Below are 24,480 nucleotides of genomic sequence, written 5' to 3'. Positions count from 1 at the left end.
GGTCATCTATATAAGAATCAAACCACTTTGGCCTTATCGCTTAGCTATCACCATCAAGAGCACACTGAGGGCTAAACACCCATCTTTGTTTTTGAGGGAGAAGCTAAATGGAACTGTCAGAATAGTTTTCCTGTGCATGAACTTTTTGTTGGTAGGAATAATAATAATAATAATAGTAGTAGTAATAATAAAGATATGAGAGGCTCCAGAGAAGCTGCAAGTTTGTATAAGGTAGGAAGAAATTATTTCTCTGTAGAGGAAAGTGTAGGAAATTAATAAAAGTGACGTCCACGTCACTCTTTTTGTCTTCCACCCTTCCATTTCTTCTTACTGCTCCCTTTCCCCTTGTAAGACCATCCATTTTCTCTCCTTCCTAGTCATTTTGCCAGGCAACAAAACACCACTTTCTTGACTGACAGATGCCAATTCGTCTCCCTCTCTCTGTGGGCATTATGAAGATGGCGTCTCTCAGCCCCCCGGCAAGGTCTCTTGGCCCAACCTGCACCCACTGTGCCAGGGCCATGCTGGAGCACTGCACTGGCTGCTGCGCCACCCACCACGCCAACTTCCTCTGTAGAGAACTCTAAGAGATGCTGATTGCTTCCAGAATTACATGCAGAAATACACCCGTGTCTGTCTCCCTGTCCCCAGGTCCTCTGTGAGAGACTGCAAAAACATTTAGAAGAAAACCTAGCCTTTAAGATTTATTTACTTATGAACAAGTCTCTGCCTCAAGCAGAGGAACTGTGTATTGACATAACTACTTTGCAGTCATGGGTGTGATATACGATATCGGCATGCAAACCTGGTATTTAAAAAAAAAAAAAAAAAACCTGTTATTAAAAAAAAAAAAAAATGCACAATTGGCTAGGATTTTTCCTCCCCCCCCCCTATTTTCCAAGTCTTCAAATTTGCAAGCGAACTCCAACATGGAAAAGAATTGGTCAGTCATTTACTAAATCCTGCCAGACATTTGGCAGCTGTTAAAATTCCTGGGGGCGGCGGGGGAGGGAACAAAGCAATTGGCCAGGGGGCTCTATGCTGCAAAATCCCTTCAGGCAAGCGATCACCGAATGATGAACTGGAACATAACATTGTCGTAATATTTTCAATAGGACAATCCCATTTTCTATTAAAATCTTTCTTTGGTAGCTGCCCACTGATAAGGCAATATTTTACTCTTTCCTCTTCTGTACCTTTGTATACAATGAACATAATTACTCACATTATCACTGGCTAGTAAAACTATCTGACCAAATGGAAACCCTCTCCTTCATTGGCAATGTTTATCTGTTTCAGACTTAAGTGGTGCAAGGGCCGAAATGCCCACAGCCCATAGGACGGGCACACTAATTATTTCAGGTTAAGTGCAGTGTGTCAAATACTTCAGCGTGGCTGCCCATGTGGCTTTCACCCCACAGCCCTCTCGGTAAATGCACGGCACTTGCTTCTCCTTTGCTAACAGATATCTCTGATGCAAGACAAACAGACACAGCGCCAGCTACCTTGGAGCTGCTGACACGCTGGAAGTTCATAACCCAGCCCATACCTTCACATTGCTGTCTACATAGCTGGAACCCTCAAAAAACAGCTGCACAAGTCGAAACGGTTGTTTCGGCCCATCTGAAATTCTTTCTGATCACAACCAACACCACCCCTCACTGTGGAAACACGCTCACAGGTCAGAGACTCTTCTCTCTGGCAGCAGCAGAAAGCCTGGTCATGACTGAAAGGGGATTTAAATGTTAACAGTGGGCATGCAGCCCTTATGCACAAGCTGATGCTGGTTCAGTAGATAAAATCCTCCCGAAAGTATTCAAATAACGTATTCAAGTCGGAAGAAACAACCAGAAGTTGACTACCAGTAGGACTGAGTCATACTACTTGGGGGTCACCCGCAAGGCTACTGAATGACAGAACACCACCAGAAAGAGGCAGTGCCAGTGCCCAAGCACTGGCCGGGAGAGTGCTCTGGGTCCTGAGCATGCCTGGATTAGCATGCCCTGCTAAGCATGCCCTGCTTAGCATCAAGCTGGTATTGACCCGCCAGCGTGCTGGCAGGCAGCAGAGGGGAGGCGCAGGGCACATGAAACCCGATCAGCAGCGTTAGCTCTGGTCAGCTAACACGCTGCTGCCTTCTGCACAAGCTGGAAGGGTCAGGGGAGCTCAGCCCCGACAGAAACCAAGTTGCTAATTTTGGCTTCTACACGCAGTCACTCAGACAGAAAAAAAAATGGTTAATAGAAATCTGCTTTGAAGCCTTAACGCTTCTGCCCGAGTATAACAATGCTGATGTCTCCCATCCCAATTTTTACAAACCTCTTCCCCGCCAAGGCAGAGGGACAGACAAGACATACAGATGCTGGTTTAAACTACCATATGCTCTCTCCTGATACGTAATACATACGATATACAGAAATAAACGTTCTCGTACATCTTCAAAGAACTCACAGAGAACTTGAAGTACATAGCAAGCTAAATATTATGTATGTTAAGATTAGCCGACTCTGAGTGATTTTATCTTTTATGGTTAAAAAAATAAGTGATGGGGTGAAATGCTGTACTGAGGTGCAGCCATCCACTGCCATCCCCACTGGGCCCCCGGTCTGACCTCACTATAGGCTCAGTCCTTTCCCCACTGCCTGAGCTCCCCGGAAAGGCTGCAGACCCAATTTCTCATCTCACGGCTGTTGTGTTATGGGCTAACCCCGTCACCACCCTGCTCAGGGGCTGCAGGATGCCCTGGCTCACCCTGCACCACAACCCTGCCATCGAGGAGTCTCCAGCACACCCAGCAGCCTTCCCTCCCAGCCGCATCCCGAGCCAGCGCCGAGCCCTCCCTGCCAGCCTGCACACCACAGGGACGGAGCAAACCCACCGCTGCTGACTGCCCTGGCAGCCCCACGCCCCCAGCAGCAGCTGGACCCAGGCTGCTCTGGACCCCCATGCTCTAGCAGCGCAGGGCGTCCTCAGCCAAATGATGGGTAGAAATCTCTCAAAAACACCATACATGACACTAAAGGACTGGCTAATGCCTGTTCGCTTCCCCCTAACTAACAGTCTTGCAAGTCTTGCATCAAAGGTTATAGAATAATAATAATTCTTATAAATAAATAAAACCCCACCCACAATTTATCCTTATGGTCCCCTTACCTCCCATTTTCATATCAACAAAGCAGCTTGAGAAGTTCTCTTATTTTTAAAACTAAAGAAATGCAATTGCTGACAAACGTATGAAAAGTGTTTTCAGCAGGGGACACACTCCTTAAAAAAAAAATTTCACATGTCAAATGTGAACCTATTCTGATGGTATCATCTGCAAATCCCATTAAGGTTCAGATGTTCTTTATGTAAATATTCCCACTAACCTAAAGAGACAGTTGAACTTAAGGCTAGGATGTTAGATAACCAAACACTTAAGGAAAAAAAAAAAAGTAGTCTTTTTAGCACTGGGACAACCTCATATAAGTCTAAGGACTAATATAAACTCCACTACTTGTGCTACACTTACATTTATTTACCCTGTGCCAGAAATTTATTGTTAACATATCCCCCCAATTCCAAATTTTGTAGTAACAATTACAGCTGAAAATAGTGCATATTTGCAACCTCCAAAATTACATATTCTAATGAAATTCCACCATCTAATGTTATGTTGGTCCAAGGAGTACTTTACCAATCGGGGGAAAATACCCCCAAACAAGTGTAGTATTTTCCCTGAAAGAGTTTCAGCATGTAGGTACAAGGCATTTCTCCATCTTACTGCTAATTTCCCATTTCAAAGAAAAAGTCAATAGTCTGAGAAATTAGTCATATTTGACGCAAAAGTGTTCACCTAATACTAATGGTTGCAGTACCCATCAGACTCAAGTTTAAAATCAATCAAACGCTGAACAAACCCCCGTAAAACCTATAACCAAAACTAAATATGGAAAAGCACCAATCCGGAAAGAGTTTGGCTGCTTAACATCTTAGTGTATGTATAACATCAACATGCAAGAACTGCCGATTATATTTGCTCCAAAACTTACAGTGCATTTTCCATATCTGCTATACTTTCTTCCATTTTCTGTTACTACGTAGAGGTAAATAAAGTTGTCATGGGATCCAACTGCAAGTAAGGTGCCATCTACAACACAAAATATTTGATATAAATTAACAGAATGTTTGTTTTCCAAATTTTAATGATTTCAGGTTTATCACTAAAACAATAGCCTCAATTAAACTACTGCTTACGAATTGTATTTAAGGATACATAACTGTTTACATTATGTTGTTTTTCAGTCAGTATCTGTTTACTTTGTGGGTATGGTTTTTAGGCAAGTTCTTTCGGTATGGTTTTTAGGCAAGTTCTTTCATTTCTTTTTTTAAGTAACTGTCCAATGAACAGGGTATAAATCCTCAGATTGCACTGGATTTCTGGAAATTGTCAACAACAGGCAGGCTTGAGTTTTCTGCATCACAAAAAATGCAGAACGGTATTTACTCTATAGTTAGCTTAGCTTTGGAGGGGGGGATTGCATATAAATCAGCACTAAATAAATGTCTAAAGAAGAAGCGGAGCATTCAAACATTATAAGCACTTTTCTAACCTGCGTTGTCTCCATTTAAAAAAAAACAGTACGGGGACAATAGTTGCCTCGAATCACGATCAAACGCCTCTAGCGTCAATGAACATCAGTGCTTTAAAATAAATTGCTGCGCTTGGCAGATGTGGCAGCAGCAGAGGAACATTTTGCCCACTGACATGGCACGTTATCCAAAAGCAAACAAGAAACAGATTTACGAGAGTGTTCTCCCATCCAGTTTTAACAGAGGGGAGTCAGCCTCTGATGATCTGTCATGTCACGTCTGAAGAGGAGACTCAATACTGGCTTGGACTCCATGTAATCCCATAGCAAATACTTAACAAACAGCTCTGAGTTTCAGACAGACCTGAGCTCAGTTTTATGGTTTTGTATTAATAAACTTGAAAATTAATTAAGAAGTATATTAAAATATCACTGAAATACTAAGCTTTTTAGAGACTTTTCTGTTAACCTGTCGACTATTTAGTTGAGGACTTTTAATTTTTCTGGGAGCAAAGCTAACATTTATTGTAACAGCACAGTTCAACGTGAAGGAAAGGCTGGGAAAGGCGACTGTAATATTTGCAGTTACAAAACTCCAAGATTTAGCATACACAAACAAATCTGTAACCAAGTATTCAGTTATATATTAAGCATCTTAAACGATTTTTTCCAAAGCTCTGCCTTTTCTAGTGACTGGGGAGTAGTTTAACACCGTTTAACAGAACAGACATCTCATTTATCCGCAATTATTCTGAACGTAAAAGTCTGCCTACCTACTGAGTAGCGCATCACTGAGAGCTGTTCGTTGCCATCAGTGTGTATTGAAACCAGATCCCTCGTTTCCGCATCCAAAACAAACCACCTAGAGAGAGGAGAATTCCAATGAGTATCATTTCCACTGAACAAAAAAAGCAAGCAAAAGAGCAATAATCACTGCCTGCCTTCATCTTCTCATGCTAGCCCCTCAAGGGCAGCACAGCGAACATCTGTTTTTAATGGAACGCTCTTCTGGTTCACAAAGCGATACTAGATTCAGTGAAGAATATATAAAAAAATTCTAAATACAGCCCAATTTTTTCCCCCTCCCTTGAACGCTGTAGTAATCACCAAAATGTCTTCTGGATGATAAACATGCCACCAGATAGCTATAATATGGCTGCACCTTATCATCCTGAAACCTTAAGCCTACAGCTAAATTTTAATCTACTACTTCTTCCCCGTTTTGAAGAACAGCTTTGACATAAAAACTGATCTTACCATTTGTATGAAGCAAAGTTAATAAAAAAAAAAAAAAAAAGAAGTAGTAGGAGGGAGTGGAAAACATTTCCATACTCATTTTAAACACAAAGTATATTCTAATTTGGTATTTTCCCCTCAGTCCTTTCCATTTCTATGAATAATTTTATCAAAGTAATTTCCATTTCTATGAATAATTTTATCAAAGGAAGAAGGAATAACCATTTACTGAAATTTGATGGTTCATTACATAGTATTTTTTTATTTCCTGCTTGGATGATTTATAACTAAGGTAATTAATTGCATTTTTTATTATTTAACAATAACTTTTAACCTGCAGTATTAGTTATGAGGCACATGTAAAAGCTCAGGAGCTTACAAAAACTCAGTGGCCTGTACACCAAAATGGCCACTGACAGCAAGGCAGGCAAGATCAGCAGAACCTGAGCATTTTGCAATGGTTCTGATGTCCATCTAACTCCTAAATACAGTGAACATTAGCAAAACAAAGATAACAAAAGTTTAATAAAAATATATATACATACATGTTTATCATGAAAACATAAGATCTCAACATGGCTAAACACATTAAAGCTGTACTCAGAATTTAGTTTCTTTGCTCCGAACTTCTGACCTCACAACTGTGTGCGTACGCTACGGCCAGGTTTCCGTCCCTAGTGGCAAACGTCGCGTTCACGCACTGTGGACATGAGTAAGGCAATTCCACCCGCCGCCTCACACAGATACCTAATAGTGAACTCAGTGGAACAAACGCACTGCAAAAGGTAGGACCCTCTATTCCAAAACAAACCTATGTAAGCTAAAATAAACTCCAGGAACAACAGCGCACATCACTGCTTTCTACGGACGAGGATGAGATTTCAGCTCGCGCGGATCCAGTGTCCGGCAGCTAGGTATCTGGAAAGTAGCCTGGTCCCAATGGCTTAAAATCAGCCTGTGGTTAGAGAACCACGGGAAAGAAATGAAATGACATACACGTAAAAAAACCTCAGCCTCACGTGCCACGGACTGCTGAATAATCTGTGTGCAAGACAGATGGAACCAGTGGAAAACAGCTAATATGTTTGCATTGGACAGCCAGCAGAAACCACGCTCAAGAGTTTCTCTGCTGTCATGCTCTGCTAAAAGCAGACTTTTGATTTCTTCCAATCTACACACTGAAGCTTTGAAGGTCCTCTGAACGCATTGGGAGTTACAAGTTGCTATTCTGCTATTTAGTTCAAACTATGCCCCCTTTGGCCCTACCAAATGCTTCACTAAAATGTTACCTGACTGATAACCCTGATGGGGTGTGGATATTAAAGAAGAAAGCAAAATAAATTTTGAAAAAACAAACCAAACCAAAAAACCACAAAAGGGTTTGGCAGGGGGGAAGAGAGAGGGTACCTATGCCATTTTGCCACCATAGAAAGAAAAACAATCACTCCATCATGACAGCAAAACTGCTCTAGAAGTACATCCTGATGGGACAACAAGAAGTGTGAAGAACACACATGGAGGCATCACTGAGTTGAAGTCATCTGGTTTTCAAGCAACATGAGAAGCTGGTCTGAAAGCCAATGCCCCACTGTCTCATTCTTATTTGTGTTTTCCTGAACCCAGCACAGGGTGGAGGCTCCTCTCTGCTTCAGCCCAGGTTGGCAACACACCTCTGGTGCACAGACAGCAAAACAGGAGATAGGAAGACCTTTTGCTTTACCAGAACACTTAGGCACTATACTGTAAAATCTATTTACCTAGCAAGATGACACAGCATGATGCCTCTTTGTTTATTTTGAGCAGCATAATTGCGGTACCTAGATATAAAACCTGATTATCAGCACAGTAACAACCAAAAGGAGCTTTCTTCCACAAAGTGGATGGGTACCCCCTTCCCATGCCCTCCCATGGGGGACCATGCTGCACAGCGCTTCTGCCAGACAGCCAAGGGGAGGGCTGAGCCCTCTGTGTCCCAAAATACACAACCAGGGCAGGGCAGGGACGCTGCTGCAGCAGACATATGCCTCTTGATGCTAGCTCTGAGACCGGCTCTTTAGGTTGGTCCTTTGAGACTGCTATCTGAACCAGGTAATCCTCCAGTTAATATTCTGTAAAATGAAAAAACCCAGAGCCTAAAATGCAACCGGAAAAACATGCAAAACCCCCCTATTTTACTGAAAGCACAGAGGTGGTATTGTGTGGTATCAAACACAATGCAAAACTTCTGCTGCTCTTAAGAGTGCACAGTGAACTTCATTTGGCATTAGGAGACAGCATTTTGTGACGCCAGTCCTTCTCCAAATTTTTTTCTGAACAAGAGATATTAGCAGCAATCTTAGCTGACCAAGGAAACAGTCAATGCACCGTGATAATTTTGACATTAATTTAAGAATGGAAGCATTGGTCACATCTAGTTCAGCTGTTTCTTGATGCTTCCACAAGCTGTAATCAGACACGCTCTCTTCAGTCTTCCAAACTCTCCCAATGCCGTGGCAAACATTGCAACTGCCAGCAAGAAAGCCTGTCTCCATGAACTGTCTCTCCAGTCTAGCGGCTACAGCAGTTCATCGGCATGCCCCACACAGGCCCTTCTTGCAAACAGCTTGGGGTCCACCTTGAGACTGTGCTTTGGGGGAGGATCTTCCTTCCAACACGAAGGCATGCAACATGCAAATGGCAGCTGACCCTGAAAAAGTCCTATCCGGCTGTGAAATGCAAAGCTTGGCTGCCCAGAGAACTTCTGATACGTAGATTAGATTAAATAAATGGATGAATGGTATCCCAGCTGTAAGATAGTAGCTCTTTTGCTATTTCTGTTTTTTACTGATTTTCTCCCAATTGTTACCGAAGATAACATGCTTAACTTGTTAGTGAGTTCACGTAAACAAGACAGAACTTTTGCCATTTTCACCCATTTCTTGTCTTCCCATTCCTTTGCTTTAAAAAAATACTAATAAGCTATCTAAAAAAATACATGTTTTTAGAAACAAAACCCCTTAAACTACTCTCTTTTGGAAAACAAATTCTGACCCATGACAGACATTTATTACTGATAATTCACACCTGTGAATGCAGAATTTTTCTGATGAAATCACCAGGGAAGCAGTATTCCAAAGTAGGAATATATTTTTGCACTTACACTTGCAATTCCCATGTTTAGTTAATACTGAATGTTGAACCTGCAAGGCATTAATCAGAGTGAACAAAGCAACCCATCTTACAAGATTGGTTCCCTGGGATATTTAGGCTTCTTCATCTTAATACCACAACAGATGTTGAACTGATATAAATCCTAATAGCTCTATTGACTGATTTACCTCCTTGTGGCTCTGGCTTATGCTGGTCTTGTCCTCCAGCCCTCAGTTTTCTTAATAACGTTAGTATTTCTGTAAGAATCTTATTAGTCTTTTTTTCTGCAGTGCACAGCACTCAAGATATTCTACATCGTTAGTCACAGAAAGGTCTACTTCCCTGCAAATAATACCACTGGCAGCACGGCAAAAGGATCTGTACAGTGCCTTGAAAAACCCACTTTTCTGATAGGATTTCTGATTGCCAGCCCTTTTTAGTTTTTTCAGCGATGCATTTCCAGCAAACAGCAGGATCCACAAAAAGTATTAGTTCTCTCCAAACCAGGCTTAATCCCAGACAATTGATGATCAGGCACACAGAAGGTATTTAAAGAAGTGGTTAACAAAACCTGCAGCAGACAGCCCAAAAAGGGAAATGATACCGAAATACTCATCATGGGAAGTGGTATGTGACAAGCACACCAAAAACATGATGCATTGGCCTGATAAAAACACACCACTGTGAAACAACTGACAAGAATGGGAAGAGAGGTAGAAAATTCAGTTTTCTTCAGATGTCACAATTTTAACCATCAAACCCAACTTTCTTAACGCTGCACTCCCTACTCCTGTCTCAAAGACCTCCATACTGAAAGCAGAGCAGCGCTAGAACAACAGTAGACAGACACATTCAAGGTTTATTGAACTCGAAACAAATTAGACTCATTTAATATTGGCTTTATGCATTTTGGGCTATGAACCAAGTAAGTTATTTAATAACTTGTTAAGGGCCCGAGACTATTTTCTCTCCTACGTTAATCGACATACATCATGCAGCCCTCATTCCTTGGGAAATAACTCCCTTGGACTGGATTATCTGGCGCAGAAAGCACTGCATGATGCCGCTGGTTAGGCAGTAGATTTAAAACTGTTCTGTTTATCTTGATTCACAACGCCATTTATTTCTCATACACTTGTACACTAAGCAGGCCTCATTTCAATTCAGTTTCATTTGTGTATCTCAAACCTATCATTGAATCATGCAATTTCAGAACGCGATAAAAAATAATGGTGAAAATATAACTGCTCGGTTCCAAGAACAACAGTGTTAAAAAAACAAAACAAAACAAGGCCATCATCATAAATTTATCCAACACAGTATAAACTGGTTGCCTCAAGTAATTAAAAAATACAAATTTAAACTGAAAAGTGCTAAACTGAAAAAGTAATGTTAAAATGCTCTGGGAGGAAAAAAAAAAACCCCAAAACTCAAAAGCAAACACAAGACTGAATGTTTAATCTGCTCAATATGCCTTCATTATGCTTTGATGTAATTTCAAAAACATCTAATAACGCTAAAGAAATGTAGCCTGACCTTTTTTTCCCCTTTTCTCTGTTTCAAGTACTATTAGGCCAGTATCTTCTGCTGTGTTTAATGAAGGTAGAAACACTTGTTCAATTTAATGCTATAATTAGAAAGAGATGAAAAAATGGAAAGGTACAACGTGGAAACCAAATATACAAGAGCTCAGCAAGATTTTTCTTAGGAAGGTAAACTAGGTTTTCTAGCCTCGTGTTATACCTAATGAATTTAGTGCAGACTGCATCTTCATCTTGGAGAAGGAAACTCCTTAAAAAGTATTTAACATTTCATTTTTCCAGGAAAGCTTGAGCGTTGCACATGCTCAGCAGTTTCTAAAAATCAAACTTTAAATGTTTTTTAGGCATGAGGTTAGGTATAAAAAAATTCTAGGGGGCGAATTAAACACACAAAAAAAAAATCTCAATTTTCTTACATGAACTATGCATTATTTTATCATCGAGTTGTCAATCATGAGGTGTAACTGAAAAACAGAATAAAAATGTCTGTAGATTTAATATCTGCTTCTCTCACCTTTCTAATGCTATGAATATCCTGGTTTTTCTTTTAATTGGTACTTGCTAAAAATCCATTGCATGAGACTCCTTTCTTGGGAGATGATACCAAGCCAGTTTGACTATGAATTAAAACAAATTTTTTCCACCACTGAAAGAAGCCTGAGTTAAAAGATTCAGGTTGTGTTTTGAGAGCTTTCAAATACGCAACGATTTTGGGAAGAATATGAACAGCTCGATAGCACTTCATTGCAGCAATGTGCCATGTTGAACTTTGTCTTACACAAAAATCAAAATCCGAGCCTGTTCACTTGCCTCTCCACATCAATTTAGAAGGTTGCAAGTGTGTTTGATTTGGGAAAGAGAAAGATCTGTACTGTACCTGTCTTACAAACTAATGTAACATACACACACAATATTAAAATATATGATGCTTGGTAAAGCCAATAAAGAGCACACACGGAAACCCTGCAAAAAAAAAAGGTTAAAAAAAAAAAAAAAAAAGAAGATCTGGGCTTTCATGAAAGAGTAGTTAAAAACCAAAACAGCCTAACAACAGTCAAATAATCCTTCTGTCTTCATCTAACCCATGTAAGAAAGATCTGTCCTCTTCCCCCAAGCTTTTTAGGCTACTTAACCTCAAGCAAAAAGAATAAAAAGCAAATGAATTCCAATACATAAGATGCGTAGTACCAAGTTGTCCGCTTTAAACTTTCAACCACCACAACTCAGTCGAAAGGCATTTACCTGCCCGAGTGCGTTCCTATCGCGACCACTGCTCCACTGGGATGGAAGTCAGCACAGTGCCCCGGTTCCTGAACGGAGAGGCACAGACATGTCATTCACCCGCCCGCTTCCTTACGGTCAAACACCTCTCCTAAGCTACCCTAAAAGCCTGAGGTGAGCTGACACAGGGAAAACCAATCAGTTAGCAGCGTGCTTATAATCCTCAGGCAGAGTTTCTTTTAACGTATCAACACTACGTGACCTTGAAAGTAAAAAGCCTAAATTTCTGTGTAAAAAGATACTTTTGCTTGGGTATTAGGACAGAACTAGCCAAAATATGAAATGAACAATGACAGTAAGGAAGGACATCTAAAGCCAAACCTTACACAACTGTATGATATCCTCTTCAGATTGTCTGAATAATTGGAAAAAAAGTTAAACTGTAACAAGAACAAAGGACTAAGTTTTATTCAGCTTGGATTGTCAAAATGGCATCAGACACTGGTAACCAGATTACGGTCTATATAATGTCTGATGAGCCTGGTTAAGTTTATCAAAACTTCCGAATAACTGTTTTTAAAGCCATAACCACAGGATTTTTGCTTCTCTTGCAATCAGATGGGACAAGGGTGTTGCAGAAAACTAATGTTTTTTCCTATTTTCCAGCTTTATATTTAACATTAAGGGGTCGACGTACATCTAGCAGCCTGGTCCATTCCAGTGTGTGGTCCACAGAGTTCCACATACAAACTTGCCTATCTTGGGCACATGTTAAAAACAAGTCTTTGAAAGGATGGGATGCCAGTCCCCAGAGTTCATCTGTATGTCCCTGGAAAGAAAACACATACGATTTAGCAATGAATAAAATAAAAACTCTCTTAAAATAACACACCAGCAGGGAAAGCCTTTACATTTTTAGGTTACAGTTTAAAAAAAAAAAAAAAAAAGTCATGCTCACCTGTACCTCTACTAGGAAACCATCATTAAATGTTCCCCGCAAAACAAAGTTTCGTGAAGTACCCACTAAAAATTGATCTGCTTTTCCTTCCGCTACTGCTCTGATTGTTCCATACTGGTCAGGAACCTAGGAAAAGAAACATCTGTAAAAGCACATCACGCATCTTGATAGACGCTTATTTTTGAAGGCCACAAATAGTGCACGACGACAGTACCAGAACTGCAGTTCTCCCAGTAAAAAGGAACAATCTAATCATGTATACACTAGATCAGGACTTGACCCCAAACCTACCTCATTTATTTGTTCAGTACAGCCATACAAGATGATCTCACTCCAGAACAATCACAATTATGCCATTTTAATAAGTCTCAGTAGAAAAAATTACAAATTAAATTACATGAATTTTTAAGTGTCAAATACAGTAAACAAATGCACTCCACAACCTTACTACTCATCTTATAAGGTTAGGAATAATATATAGTTACTGTTTACTTTTCGAAACGCATTGTGAAAAATAAGAAAAAACTTGTAGCACACAGTAAATGCTTCCTGATTTTCTTAATGCTTCCTGATTAGCCTTAAGTAAATGTTCATATGCCTTATGTCAGCAACGACTCCGAATTTTGAGTTTGTTTACTGCATGCTTGAAGTCTAATACACTGTTTTATTTTACAGTGTGCATTTGTTTGGTTTTCTAAATGATTTATCTTTAGAAAATACGCTAACTTTAATATTAGCCACACGAGCTAGAAAATCAATGCAATCATTCAGAAACTTGTCTGTCAGGGTTCTGGTAATATTTCTCAACACAAAAAATTAGCTTTAACATAACATTATTAACAAAAGGAAAACAGAGAGACTGATATGAAGAGAGTGTGTTACGTAAGCCTAAGAGTTGTATACGATAGTCAATGCTTACTTACTCTCAGCCATGTTTTCTAAAGGTCAGTATTAGATTCAAGGTAGTAACAAACTCTAGATGGAACTAAACGTACGTGTTAAGAAGAAAATGCGGCTATGAATGGACACTAGGTAAGTGGAATAAACCATTATTAGAACAACTGTTTAAGAAGAACACATTATTTCAAGAGGTCATCTTATTGTCAGGGGAAAAAAAGTATTTTAAAATCCATAATGTACATTTTTTTTCCAGTTCATCCCCATTTACCTAGCATTGCCATATAGCCAAATCACAAAGACATACGTATTCACTAAACACCTGTTTTAGGATAAAGTTAAAAGAAGTTCCCCAACATAGCTTATTAATCATTAATTCTTACAGAATACCCGTATGTATCCTACTAATTGTTTGCCTTATGTCAAAAATTCTATTAAAACACCCAAATCCTGGCAACACTGTCTTTCTCCAGACAGGCAAACTTAAAGACACAGGCGATACTAAAGAATATCCTCAAAAAAGGGACGAATAAAAGAAACTAAGGAAGGGCTTGGAGGAAAGAAAAACCTTAAAATTTCTGTTCAGCTTAAACAGAGGAGAACTGAAACCTCACAGAGGCTCACTTATAGGCTGAAAATGTAAACACTTTTATCATAAAATATTGTCATCCACTTAAAAAGACAACAACCAGAAGATATTCTATCATCCTGACTACCAGTCCTCCAAAGGGTGGGGAGGGCCCCGTCTTGCTAGTCAATACCTTGCTCAAGGCAATTTCCTTGTCACTCTTGCTTGCTTACCTCAATTTCCCTTTCGGGATTCAAATCATGATCCCACAGGATGATCTTTCGGTCTTTCCCACCTCCAGTTAGCAGCATCCCATTCCTCATTTGACAGAGTGTGAACACACTGCCATCGTGAGCTTTGATTTGTCTGCTTATCTGATATACTCCTACATGCACAAAAAGAAAATAATAAAGAACACTACTTGTTTTTTCACCTGGGGTTTATGAGAAGCTGTGCCTTTTGGCAGAAGAACAAAGTAATGGTGTATAATAAATAATCATATTCGGACTGTCAGGCTATTAGTATTGCATTAGTATTGCAAACACAAGGTGGTAGTGTTTTCTTACAGGATAAAAAGATAAAACAAAGGACCTGCCTTTCTGAATAGAAACATTTTTGAGATTGATTGTCCTACAACTTGTGAAGGCAGGACCAACAACTATTTGCAAAATGCTTTCATTTCTCTGCTATCCAAGGGAACACAGTTTTTCCAGATGCAAGAGAAACTGTCCTTTAGAGTCAACAGAGTCAATAAATATTTAGCAAGTCATTATTAGAAAAGAATTAAAGTTATTTTATTAAAAGAAAGTCAAAGACTTGTTGTCTATAGCCTTATGGGAATGAAAAGCAAATTATTTATAGCAAAGTTTCCAGGATGCATGAACCCAATATCTAATGCTGGATGTTGCCTCACTTAAAAATAGTATAAGCAGCATTTGGCACCTATCAATACAGCAGTCTACCCAAAGGAAAACACTAGGAAGAATGAAAGAGAAAATTAAACAACAAAGGTAGCAAAGGAAGCCTTTTGCATCCTAATTCAGTCTTCATGTCAAAAGAACTGCTGTAGGAAAGTACATTTTAAAAAAAGCAAGATTCTGGTGCTTTGAGACTTGCATATTTTCAAATAGCAATCACAGAAAAAGTCTAAAACACCACCCAAATAAATACCCGCTTAACTTCACTGACTCTGCCTGTGGCTCAAGTCAGTTCAAGTCAGCATGCTCTCACACTGTGAAAAAGAGCCTGAGATCAAGTCCTGTGACCAATCTAATGTGATAAACCAACTAAAAGATCCCATATTTAAGCAAGCCAATGTAAATAAATGTTCTATTCGATATCTTTTAAGATTATACTGGGAAAAGGTTATTTTTGCACAAGAACTTCAAAATTAAACATCAGATAATTTGTTAAATTACTTTTCCATTGCAGTTAGCTTGAAAGACAAGAAAAAGATTTACCTACAAAAACAGACTTACCATTAAAAATTTATTTTTTACATGAATGTTTTCCTGGCATACCAATTTAAACCAGAGTGTTTGAAATAGCTGCCAAGTAAAATAAATTATTCTTAGGGCTCAACTGTGCCAGGTCTGCGTATGTTGGGTAACAAATCATTTTCCTTTCTTTTTTACAAAAGCTTTGCCCTAAAGAGAAAGTTTAACCCAAATTTCAAATAAGATGGGTTTTAAAGTATATTTTACAGCCAAGACTTGAGTATCTGCTAAACCAGATACTGTTATTTGCCTAACTGGTACAACTACGCATCGTATTTTTCCTTCACATACAAGTCCTGCTAACACCAGCTTCAACACTTAATGGTATTCCTCTGAGACTAAGCATGGTACAACATAAGCCTTAAGAGGCAAAGGTAGCCTGCAGAATCCTCAGACTGATCCTACAGCCTTTTTCAAATCTCAGGATGAAAGGAAAGCTGATTAACTGCACATTTTTTTAAATGCAAAACATTTAGATAAAGTGGTTTTCATTCACCTCAGGCACAGTCTCATTAATTATTGAGAAACTCTAGACTGCTTGTAAGTCAGCAAATTCATGAGACTTGAAGGAGTTTAGTACCACCCGTTAATAATAGGAAGTGTACACCCTTAGTCAGGCCTGTTTCCCTATTCCTTTTCTAAGGCAATCCTTTATGTTTGTCTTCTACAGACTATCTAAAATCTGCGATTAACTGTGAATGTATCCTACCTTTAGGTCCTTTTCCTGCAGTAGATTCTACAGTAGTTTTGCCCCATATAAGTATTATCCCACCTGAGTCTCCAGTGAGCACATCACCATTTCCCAAAAAAGCCAAACACTGAACAAATTTGGGTTTTTCATATTTCTGAAACAAAATAAGCAAAAGAAAGGGATAATTGCTTGTACTCTTTACGTCATTATGTATAGTACAATGTATCCACACCCATACACCCTGCATACACGTAAGCAGAATTTAACCTTTTTTCTTTGTTTACCTCTCTGCTCAAACAGTACATGGTAACAACGGAGCAAATTTATAGAAAGCGTGAGCAGCTCATTCCATCGATTTAAAACTGACCTGATACCAAGACAATCTTACCCCAAATATCCCTTGCTTCCTTGATAATGAATTGCCGCTCCAGGTCCAGAAGAATATATGAGATTTGCCACATGTTATTATGGTATTTGCATCAGTTGGATGGAATTCTACAGCAAGAACAACTTCATTTGTAGTCTGCAATAATAACAGAAATAATATTTATTCAGATGGGACATTAACTACAAGAAACACATGTAAAATCCCAAGTTTCAGAACAGAGATATGAGGAACCAGACAGCTCATTGTATGCTTGAAAGAATCCATAAGTGTTCTGTGCTAAATCAACTCTCTGAATGACCGCACATACCATTTGATACATATTGATTTTTTACATTCATAAGAGATCTTTATAAAACTTCAGTAGGAAAGTCAGGGGTTTACGTTCACTTTCTAAATCACAAAAGCTTCTGCCCTCTGGAATAGCTAAGACTTCTGCCATGGAAAGCGAACGATGTATAAAAGACACTTTTTTGGGTTGAAAACCCTGCTTAGTTTCTACACAGACTAGTTTGCTATTCTGGATAACAAAGCTGTGACAGAGGCAACTGAGACAATGGTAACACAGTAGGATCATATTCATCATCCTCTTTCTGAAACTCTGTAAAAATTCCTTTGGGTTCTTTCTTCCTCTCATTTCCGCCTCACGAAAAAGTCAAAAAGAAACCTGCAAAACTCAAAACTGAAATATAAAGTCCCACCTTTGTATTTTTACTGGCTGCATATACTGGTACTGAATTACTAACACCTCAGTGAGTATTTCATCCTTTACCAATAGATTTTGCAAACATAACAAACCGACTGGTCATTTATCTAACTTCTAATGTATATTCAACCAAACTGTCTTTGAAGACAATCTCCTGGAGGCAATGACTCTACAAAACACTTAAGTAAATGCATCAATGCATTTACTTCTATGGGATTTAAGCCCACGCTTTAAAGAAGCGTACATGCAAGTGCTGCTGAAGCAGCACCTGTGGGAGTATCCTTTCCCACCTCACCATTTTTGGCTCACTTTAAGAAAACAACCTTCTTAAGTTTCATTTTTTGTTGACGGCCACATTTATTGAATTACGCTTCTCACACACAGTTTCCTCCACATGAGTGGGTCTGCTATATCCACAAATCGTATGGAAACTAAGGACTAAAAAATTTAATGGAGTTCAGCTGAGAAAAGGCTTCCGTTTTGCACCCTAGCTCAAGGGATAAAACTCTGCTCACACCACCTATCGTGGAAGGTGCTTAAGACACTGCAAGATCAAGTCCTAAACGTGAATAAGTACTGAAGGGCAAGCTGTCCCTGCCAAATCGTTTTTGGCCAATTCTGAAACACCAAGGAACTCCCTGGAGAGTGAAAATAGTCAAAACATAACGTCAATAAAATGGGAAATACAAGGCGTATGCCAAATAGCTTCACATTAAATATCAGCAAGGAAATGAAAATACTGACACAGAATTACATTAAAACTTACAGAATAGAATATAATTAGTATTGGTCAACATAATTTAAAGAAAATGGGTCAAACCAACCTGATTTTGTTATCTGAAATTGCAAGTTTGTAATCATCTAGACATATACGCTTGTAGAGTATTCCACTTGCTGACTCATGATTAAAAAAAATCAAAAAAATACTCAGTTCCACATCCACGTAATATCTCCTTGCTTGATATTGCATAATGCAAAGCAAGATGTCTCAAAATATGGACTCCAATAGCAAGTTAGTATTGGATGGGGTGTCTCCAGTGGAATCAACTTTACACGAACATTGAGCGCAACACCTCTGAACACTTCTCATTGATCAGAAATTTAGAACGTTATGAAAGAAACAGGAAAGCAAACAAGATTGCAGCCTACAAAAGTACTAGTGGACCTCAAACGGGAAGAGACATATGTACCGAGAATCAATGTCTGGAACTCGATTCAGACAAAAATGAAAATAAGGAATGTCTAAAAGTTGGTTGTTTTTTTTTTAAATAAGCAACTACAGACTGAATCATCACTTCAGTTTCTTGAATTTCCCAGGATTTATTTTTTTTAAGTTAGGAAAATAACAGAGAATTGCTTTATTTGGATTGGCTCTTAGGGATGAGTAAAATGTAATTATAAGCGCTCCAATATTCAAACCCCTTCCAATATACAAGTTAAGAATACAATTCTTTTGTGCCCTTACACAAGCCAGCAGTATTACACAGTTGCAGTTTCCAAGTAAGATCAAATGTGTGGCTCACAAACTGTTGTATTTACGGGAATAAAACCACTCGTATTTCAGAATATTAATTTGTGCAATAATTACCTTTATTTCTGCTATTTTTGATTTCCTCTGCCAATCCCACACAGTGAGCATATGCTCATTAGAGTCATCAATTACACACAAATGAGTACCAGAATCCTAAAGGAAAAAGAAAAAAAGAAGTGCTGACAAAGTACTATCATACCTCATTTAAAACAGGGAAGGGCTGTAGTATTTTAAAAAACCACAAAGGTACAAATATAAATTAAGCAAGTCCTTTTAAAGTAATTATAAGCTCGATATATCTGGTATTTTCCTTTTCTTTTAAAGACTTTTTTAGATTTTTGCATAATCTCACAAAAAATGACCATGCTTCAAATAACATTCTAGGAAAGCTTTAAAAGTATCTTACCAAGTCTTTCCCTTTTAGTTTGTTTTTGTTGTCTTTTTTTTGCTTTCTTGTTTGCAAGAAAGCAAAAAATGCTAGTAGCAAAGAGGTTTCTCCCTTTTTCTATTCTGCAAATATTTCATTTTTGCTCAGGTCTCAGAGGACAAACAGCTCCACTTGTGTTTTTTTCTTAAATGTCACCATCACATACACACAACTTTACATTCAAATTCTGAAGCGCATCTCAGTTTTTCCTCATGGAGCATTAAGTACCAGCAGTTTCATCATGTAGTTGGTAAAACTGCAGCAAAGGTAACACTTTCTGAATAAAATGATGCTTACAGAGCAGAAAGACTGGCATCTACAGTATTAAACAACTGAAACAGCTTATTTTGAACAATTTTACCAAAAAATGGTAAATATGGCTATATGGAATTAAAAGAGCAGACAGAAAATCTTAGAACAAAAACATACTTATTCGCAGCAACACATACTTGCACAAACCAGTTGTTTCAAGGACATGTGTAGAAAGATTTGGAGGAGGCCTTATTTATTTTAAAGTTGATTCTTGCAGTTCAACTGTATTCTCTAACAAATTATGAAAACAGAGGTGGCTGAAATTTTTATTCCCAAAAACTAATACTATTATGAGCAGTAATATGCAAATATACTTGTCAATTATTAAGTGGAAAGGCACCCTGAAGACAGCATTGGTGATATACACAGCTCTTGCATGGCTTAATGGAATTATGTGGTAAAAACACAGTTCTAGATACTGCCCATTCACTGTTTCAGTCCAGTGAGGAATCATATGAGACTGTAATAAAGTATCAAAATCAGTTTCAGCTGCAAAACAAACTAATAAAAACTAAAATCTAGTCCTCAAAAATACCTTAGTGGATTTTTTTTGTTTGTTTGCTTTATTTTTAAGATGATGGAACATGTATTTATTCACCTTTTAAAAAAAAAAAAAAAAGTTTCTGAGTTTTATTGATTTGTTAGAGTGACAGAAACAACAGAATAATGTGAGAGGAATACTATTTTATTTATGCTAACCCCTATTTGTAAAAAAAAAAAAAAAAAAAAAAAAATTCTTTTATTTACTGAAAGACAAAACCTAGATATAACTAACTTAGTAACATTTCAACGCGTAAACATTTCTTTTCAACAGGTCACTCAGCGAGACTGTTGAGTCTCCATCCTTGGAGACGCCCAGAACCCAGCTGGACCACAGCCCTGAGCAGCCTCCTATTAGCTCTTCCCCTATTAGCAAAATATGCAGAAAAAGAATGTCTGCTGTTTTTAAATTTTTTTACATGTATTAATTCTTCTTGCTGGGGTGCAGGAATCACAGCCTAGGGTTTCAGGAGGTCTGATACGTCTTAATGCTTTGGTGAAAATACAAAGGCAGCTTAAAGATTAAAATATACACATATTTTACAAAAAATAAACTCATTGCCAATTTTGAAATGAGAACTTTATCAATGCCAAGTAGCACATCTCCATTTGCTACTGATTTTTCCGATAAATTCTGTGGGCTCAGTAACAAGACTTCTATTTTTTTTTTTCCATGTAAAAGTAGTGGCACAAATTGAACAAATTATTCCTTGGTAAAAAATAGCACAAGATAATGTGGTGGTGGGTTTTTTTTTTTTTAATTTCCTGTTGGTGGATAAAAAACTACTCCAGCTGTGCAAGCAGAAAAGTTACCCTTTTTATCAGAACTCACTAAAATTTGTCTTCATGAACCTCAGTAACAAACTTGCATCCAAACAAAAAACCAAGCCGCTGACAAACAGAACCAAACCACCAAACCCAGCACGGACTTCAATTTCTAGTTAAGGCTTTTCTTGCCTGCCATTTATTCACTGTGCTAGTTTGTTACTGTAATTTTACACCTGCGATTTCCTGGTTTTCCAGCTAACTCACTATCAGCTGGTTTTATAAAGTATACATAAACTTCACTGATGCGCTTTTAATACCAAAACGGATCAGCCAGACAACCACATACAAAAGTCTCCAGAGATTTCCTTCCTGTTTACACAGGATTGGATAAATTATTTAACACACCAAGTAATCGCACCCATCTTACCGCTTTTGAAAAATCCAAACACCCCACTCCACGTTCAAAAGTCCCGAGGCCGATAACCTGCAGCGTCACCAGGCTCACCGAGTCCCATACTCTAACATGGGGCTGCAGAGGCTGCGTGAAAAAGCAATGGGACAAACAGCGTCATCAACAGCGAGAGCATCATATGCAGGTGTCAAGTTTTGTTAAGCAGATGCTACCTGAATTGCAAACTGCAGACCGAAATGCAGGATGACCCGTGCTAACAACGGATAGTATCTTGAAGCGCAAAAGGTGAGAGTCAAGACAAACTTGCTCCCCATGTCTGGGCTACAAACATGGCAGTGGTGCCATCGAGGCAAGAAATTAAGTATGGTGGCATTTGGTAGTTGTGAAAGTAAATCTTTGCCCAATTTAAGTCATTGAACAAATAATGGAAGAGTCATCTTGCATTTCAGACCCCAGACCTAGCAATCTTATGCAACAACTGAAATAATGATCAAACCTTGTTTTTTTAATATATAAAGTAGGAAAAAAATAAAATAAAAAAACAACTAACCCTGGTGCACCGAGTCCCCTAACCATCACCAACCACTCAATGAAAATCTCCATGGTTATATTTCATACAAGTACTATCCGAAACCAGCTTAGCTTCATAAATGTGAAACAATCACAAATAAAGTGGGAATTAAGTTGGCTTAAGGACAGCATTCACCATAGAAAGGGACAATAAATCATCCCACCGATGGAAAAACAAACCAACCAGCCCTAACGAGATTCAACAAATGTTCAGTGGAAATCATAACAATATCTATACAAAAAACCCCACATCAATTTCTTACAAAATCTAAGAAATTAAGTTGAACATCTGAATAAGGGTTATATTTAATGTGCTTCTACACCTCATAGTATCCATCTTCTTCCCCACCCCCCCTTTTTTTTTCCTCTGTCTGTAACTTCATGAAGACAATCCAATTATTCAAATTCTGACAGAATTTGCCATCAGCCAGAGCATTTAAACGCAATTGCTCTCAAATGAGAAAGTTTGTAGGAAAGCTTGACACACCTTCCATGAATTCTCAAAGTTGGTTTCCTCTTCCATGAAGCCTTAAGAGTACACTGACCCACAGAACTGAGGACTTGTTCTCCTCTGGGAGAAGACTTATTGAAAGAAATGTGACAGAAATGACGTGGCCTTATAAATCAATTACAAGCTTCACATTTGCTTGCAGAATTAAAATTGAGTTTCCTGTGTCACAGATAAAGGACTTTGAGCTTCTGCTCTTTTTGATGTACGGCTGAGTACTTAGACAGTTGTTACTGTCTTTTGCTAGAGATACAGGCTGTTACCTTAGAAACAGCAAAGTCTCAGTAAATGCAGTGCATAAAATAAACTGCAAACAGAAGGTGATGATGAGATTAAAAAAACCCAAAACACTTTTTCCTGATTTTCAAAACAAGATACTACTGCTCAACAGCTCTATTACTTACCCTTCCATCTTTATCCACTCCAGCTAACTGTCCTGTTGCAATTCTAATTTTGTCTGGATGAACTGCAAGACTAAGACAGACAGAAATATGACTTGCTTTTGCTGTCATAGGTCTTCAAAACTGAGAGGTTTTTTGTATTTTTTTTTTTCTTTCTCAACAGAAGCCCATGAAGACACTTATAATCCTAAATCCCACTTTTAATGAGACAGCTTGAATGTTTTTCATCAGACTATTTCATTACACGCTGTACTAATGGGTCGACCAGGCTCTTGCGATGGCTGCTGGCACAAAACCAGGAGTGCCAGAAGAGTCACCTCCACATGTGCCCTGACAAATCTAAAGTTTGCATTATATTGGGAGTCCACTGTAACAAAATATACATTGTCTCATGATGAACTTCCTACACATAGTTATATGCCATATTTATAAAGACTAAAGCATATTTTATGCCTAAACCTACAGATAGCATGAACCTGGGAAAAAACAGCTGAAAAGCTGGCTGAGGGCTTGCGCACTCAGGAGTCAGGAATTACTGCCACTTGGAGTGAGTTACTGATGTAATTGTACTAATGAAATTCTCCAGTATGGTGCACTACTAGAGTAAGTAAAAATCTGCTTTTGCTTATCACATTTTGCTTTGGAGCTGATGTGAAAAAACAGATTTCAGAGTACGCATCCTTTTAGTCCTAGTGATTTTTCCACCGACCTGATTTGCTTTCTCTGTAAAATTATAAAGGTGAAGAAAGCCATTGAAACAGGAAAGGGGGAGCAGGGAGGAGCCTGAAGATATCAGAGTGATGGACACCAAAAACATTTAGAATTCAGTCTAGTCTTTTGAATGAAAGCGAAGAACACAAGACTGACAGCATTCCTCCCACAGGAAGCAATTAAGTTATCAAAGCACAGCCAGGAGAGAAGAGGTTTAGATGGCAACTCTTCTCCATTCAGGTACAGTAGGGAGCTTATGTTCACCATTACATTACGTGCACTACTCTTCAGACTAACATCGTAAAGTCAGCAACTGCCTTTGCACCCACAATGACGTTGGCTTCAATTTCCCTGCTTCTCTGGTTTGCTTTGCAAACATCTTTCCGATTTCCCAGTCTTAATATTTGGATGGGGCATCTATTAAAAAATGAGGTTTTTTTGGTTTTCTAATTCTCCTTTAAGACTACACCTTTGCCATACTGCCTGTAAATCACTGATTTAGAATTAGGCTGGCAATAATTTTTAATTTCTGGAACATCTATTTAGAGTAATTTATGCAAAGATCCTTTCTCTAATCTGGCACTCTTAGATTGTCTACATATGCCACTGTTTTACATTTAAGCCAGAAACCCTAAGCTAGCATGGACTGCTCTAGCACTGTTCATTTGTGCAGTGTTTACTACAGTGAAATCTACTGGGATTGATAAAACAGAAAATAACTACAATTATGATGACAATAATGAGCTCATACATACAGTAGGAGAGAATAAAAAAAATATATATATTTCTGCATTATTACATACATACTTACATGCAAATGTTATATACTAACCATTTAACGCAGTCTGTATGACCCAAGTAGTGTCGCTGAGTTCTTTCCTCATAGTTAAATAGTACCACC

The 24,480-nt window shown here is 38.5% G+C and overlaps 1 protein-coding gene across 1 annotated transcript in view; it reads right to left on the bottom strand.

Annotated features, from left to right (window-relative positions):
- EML4 (echinoderm microtubule associated protein like 4) overlaps window positions 1-24,480 on the bottom strand; it is a 74,925-nt gene that overhangs the window by 8,743 nt on the left and 41,702 nt on the right. The window contains exons 12-23 of the mRNA XM_019472154.1: window positions 24,412-24,480; window positions 22,872-22,941; window positions 21,405-21,515; window positions 18,988-19,083; window positions 16,697-16,831; window positions 16,327-16,462; window positions 14,355-14,506; window positions 12,657-12,782; window positions 12,396-12,527; window positions 11,720-11,787; window positions 5,345-5,433; window positions 4,032-4,129 (exon numbers count right to left, since the gene is read on the bottom strand). The exon at window positions 24,412-24,480 is cut by the window's right edge and continues 3 nt beyond it. Of these exons, the coding sequence (XP_019327699.1) occupies window positions 4,032-4,129; window positions 5,345-5,433; window positions 11,720-11,787; window positions 12,396-12,527; window positions 12,657-12,782; window positions 14,355-14,506; window positions 16,327-16,462; window positions 16,697-16,831; window positions 18,988-19,083; window positions 21,405-21,515; window positions 22,872-22,941; window positions 24,412-24,480 (1,282 nt within the window). The remainder of the gene's footprint in view (window positions 1-4,031; window positions 4,130-5,344; window positions 5,434-11,719; window positions 11,788-12,395; window positions 12,528-12,656; window positions 12,783-14,354; window positions 14,507-16,326; window positions 16,463-16,696; window positions 16,832-18,987; window positions 19,084-21,404; window positions 21,516-22,871; window positions 22,942-24,411) is intronic.

The sequence above is a fragment of the Aptenodytes forsteri genome, unplaced genomic scaffold, assembly GCF_000699145.1.
Source record: "Aptenodytes forsteri isolate BGI_AS27 unplaced genomic scaffold, ASM69914v1 Scaffold195, whole genome shotgun sequence".
Classification (NCBI taxonomy): Eukaryota; Metazoa; Chordata; class Aves; order Sphenisciformes; family Spheniscidae; genus Aptenodytes; species Aptenodytes forsteri.
Note: the sequence above shows the minus strand (reverse complement) of the source record. Positions and strands in the feature narration are given on the sequence as shown.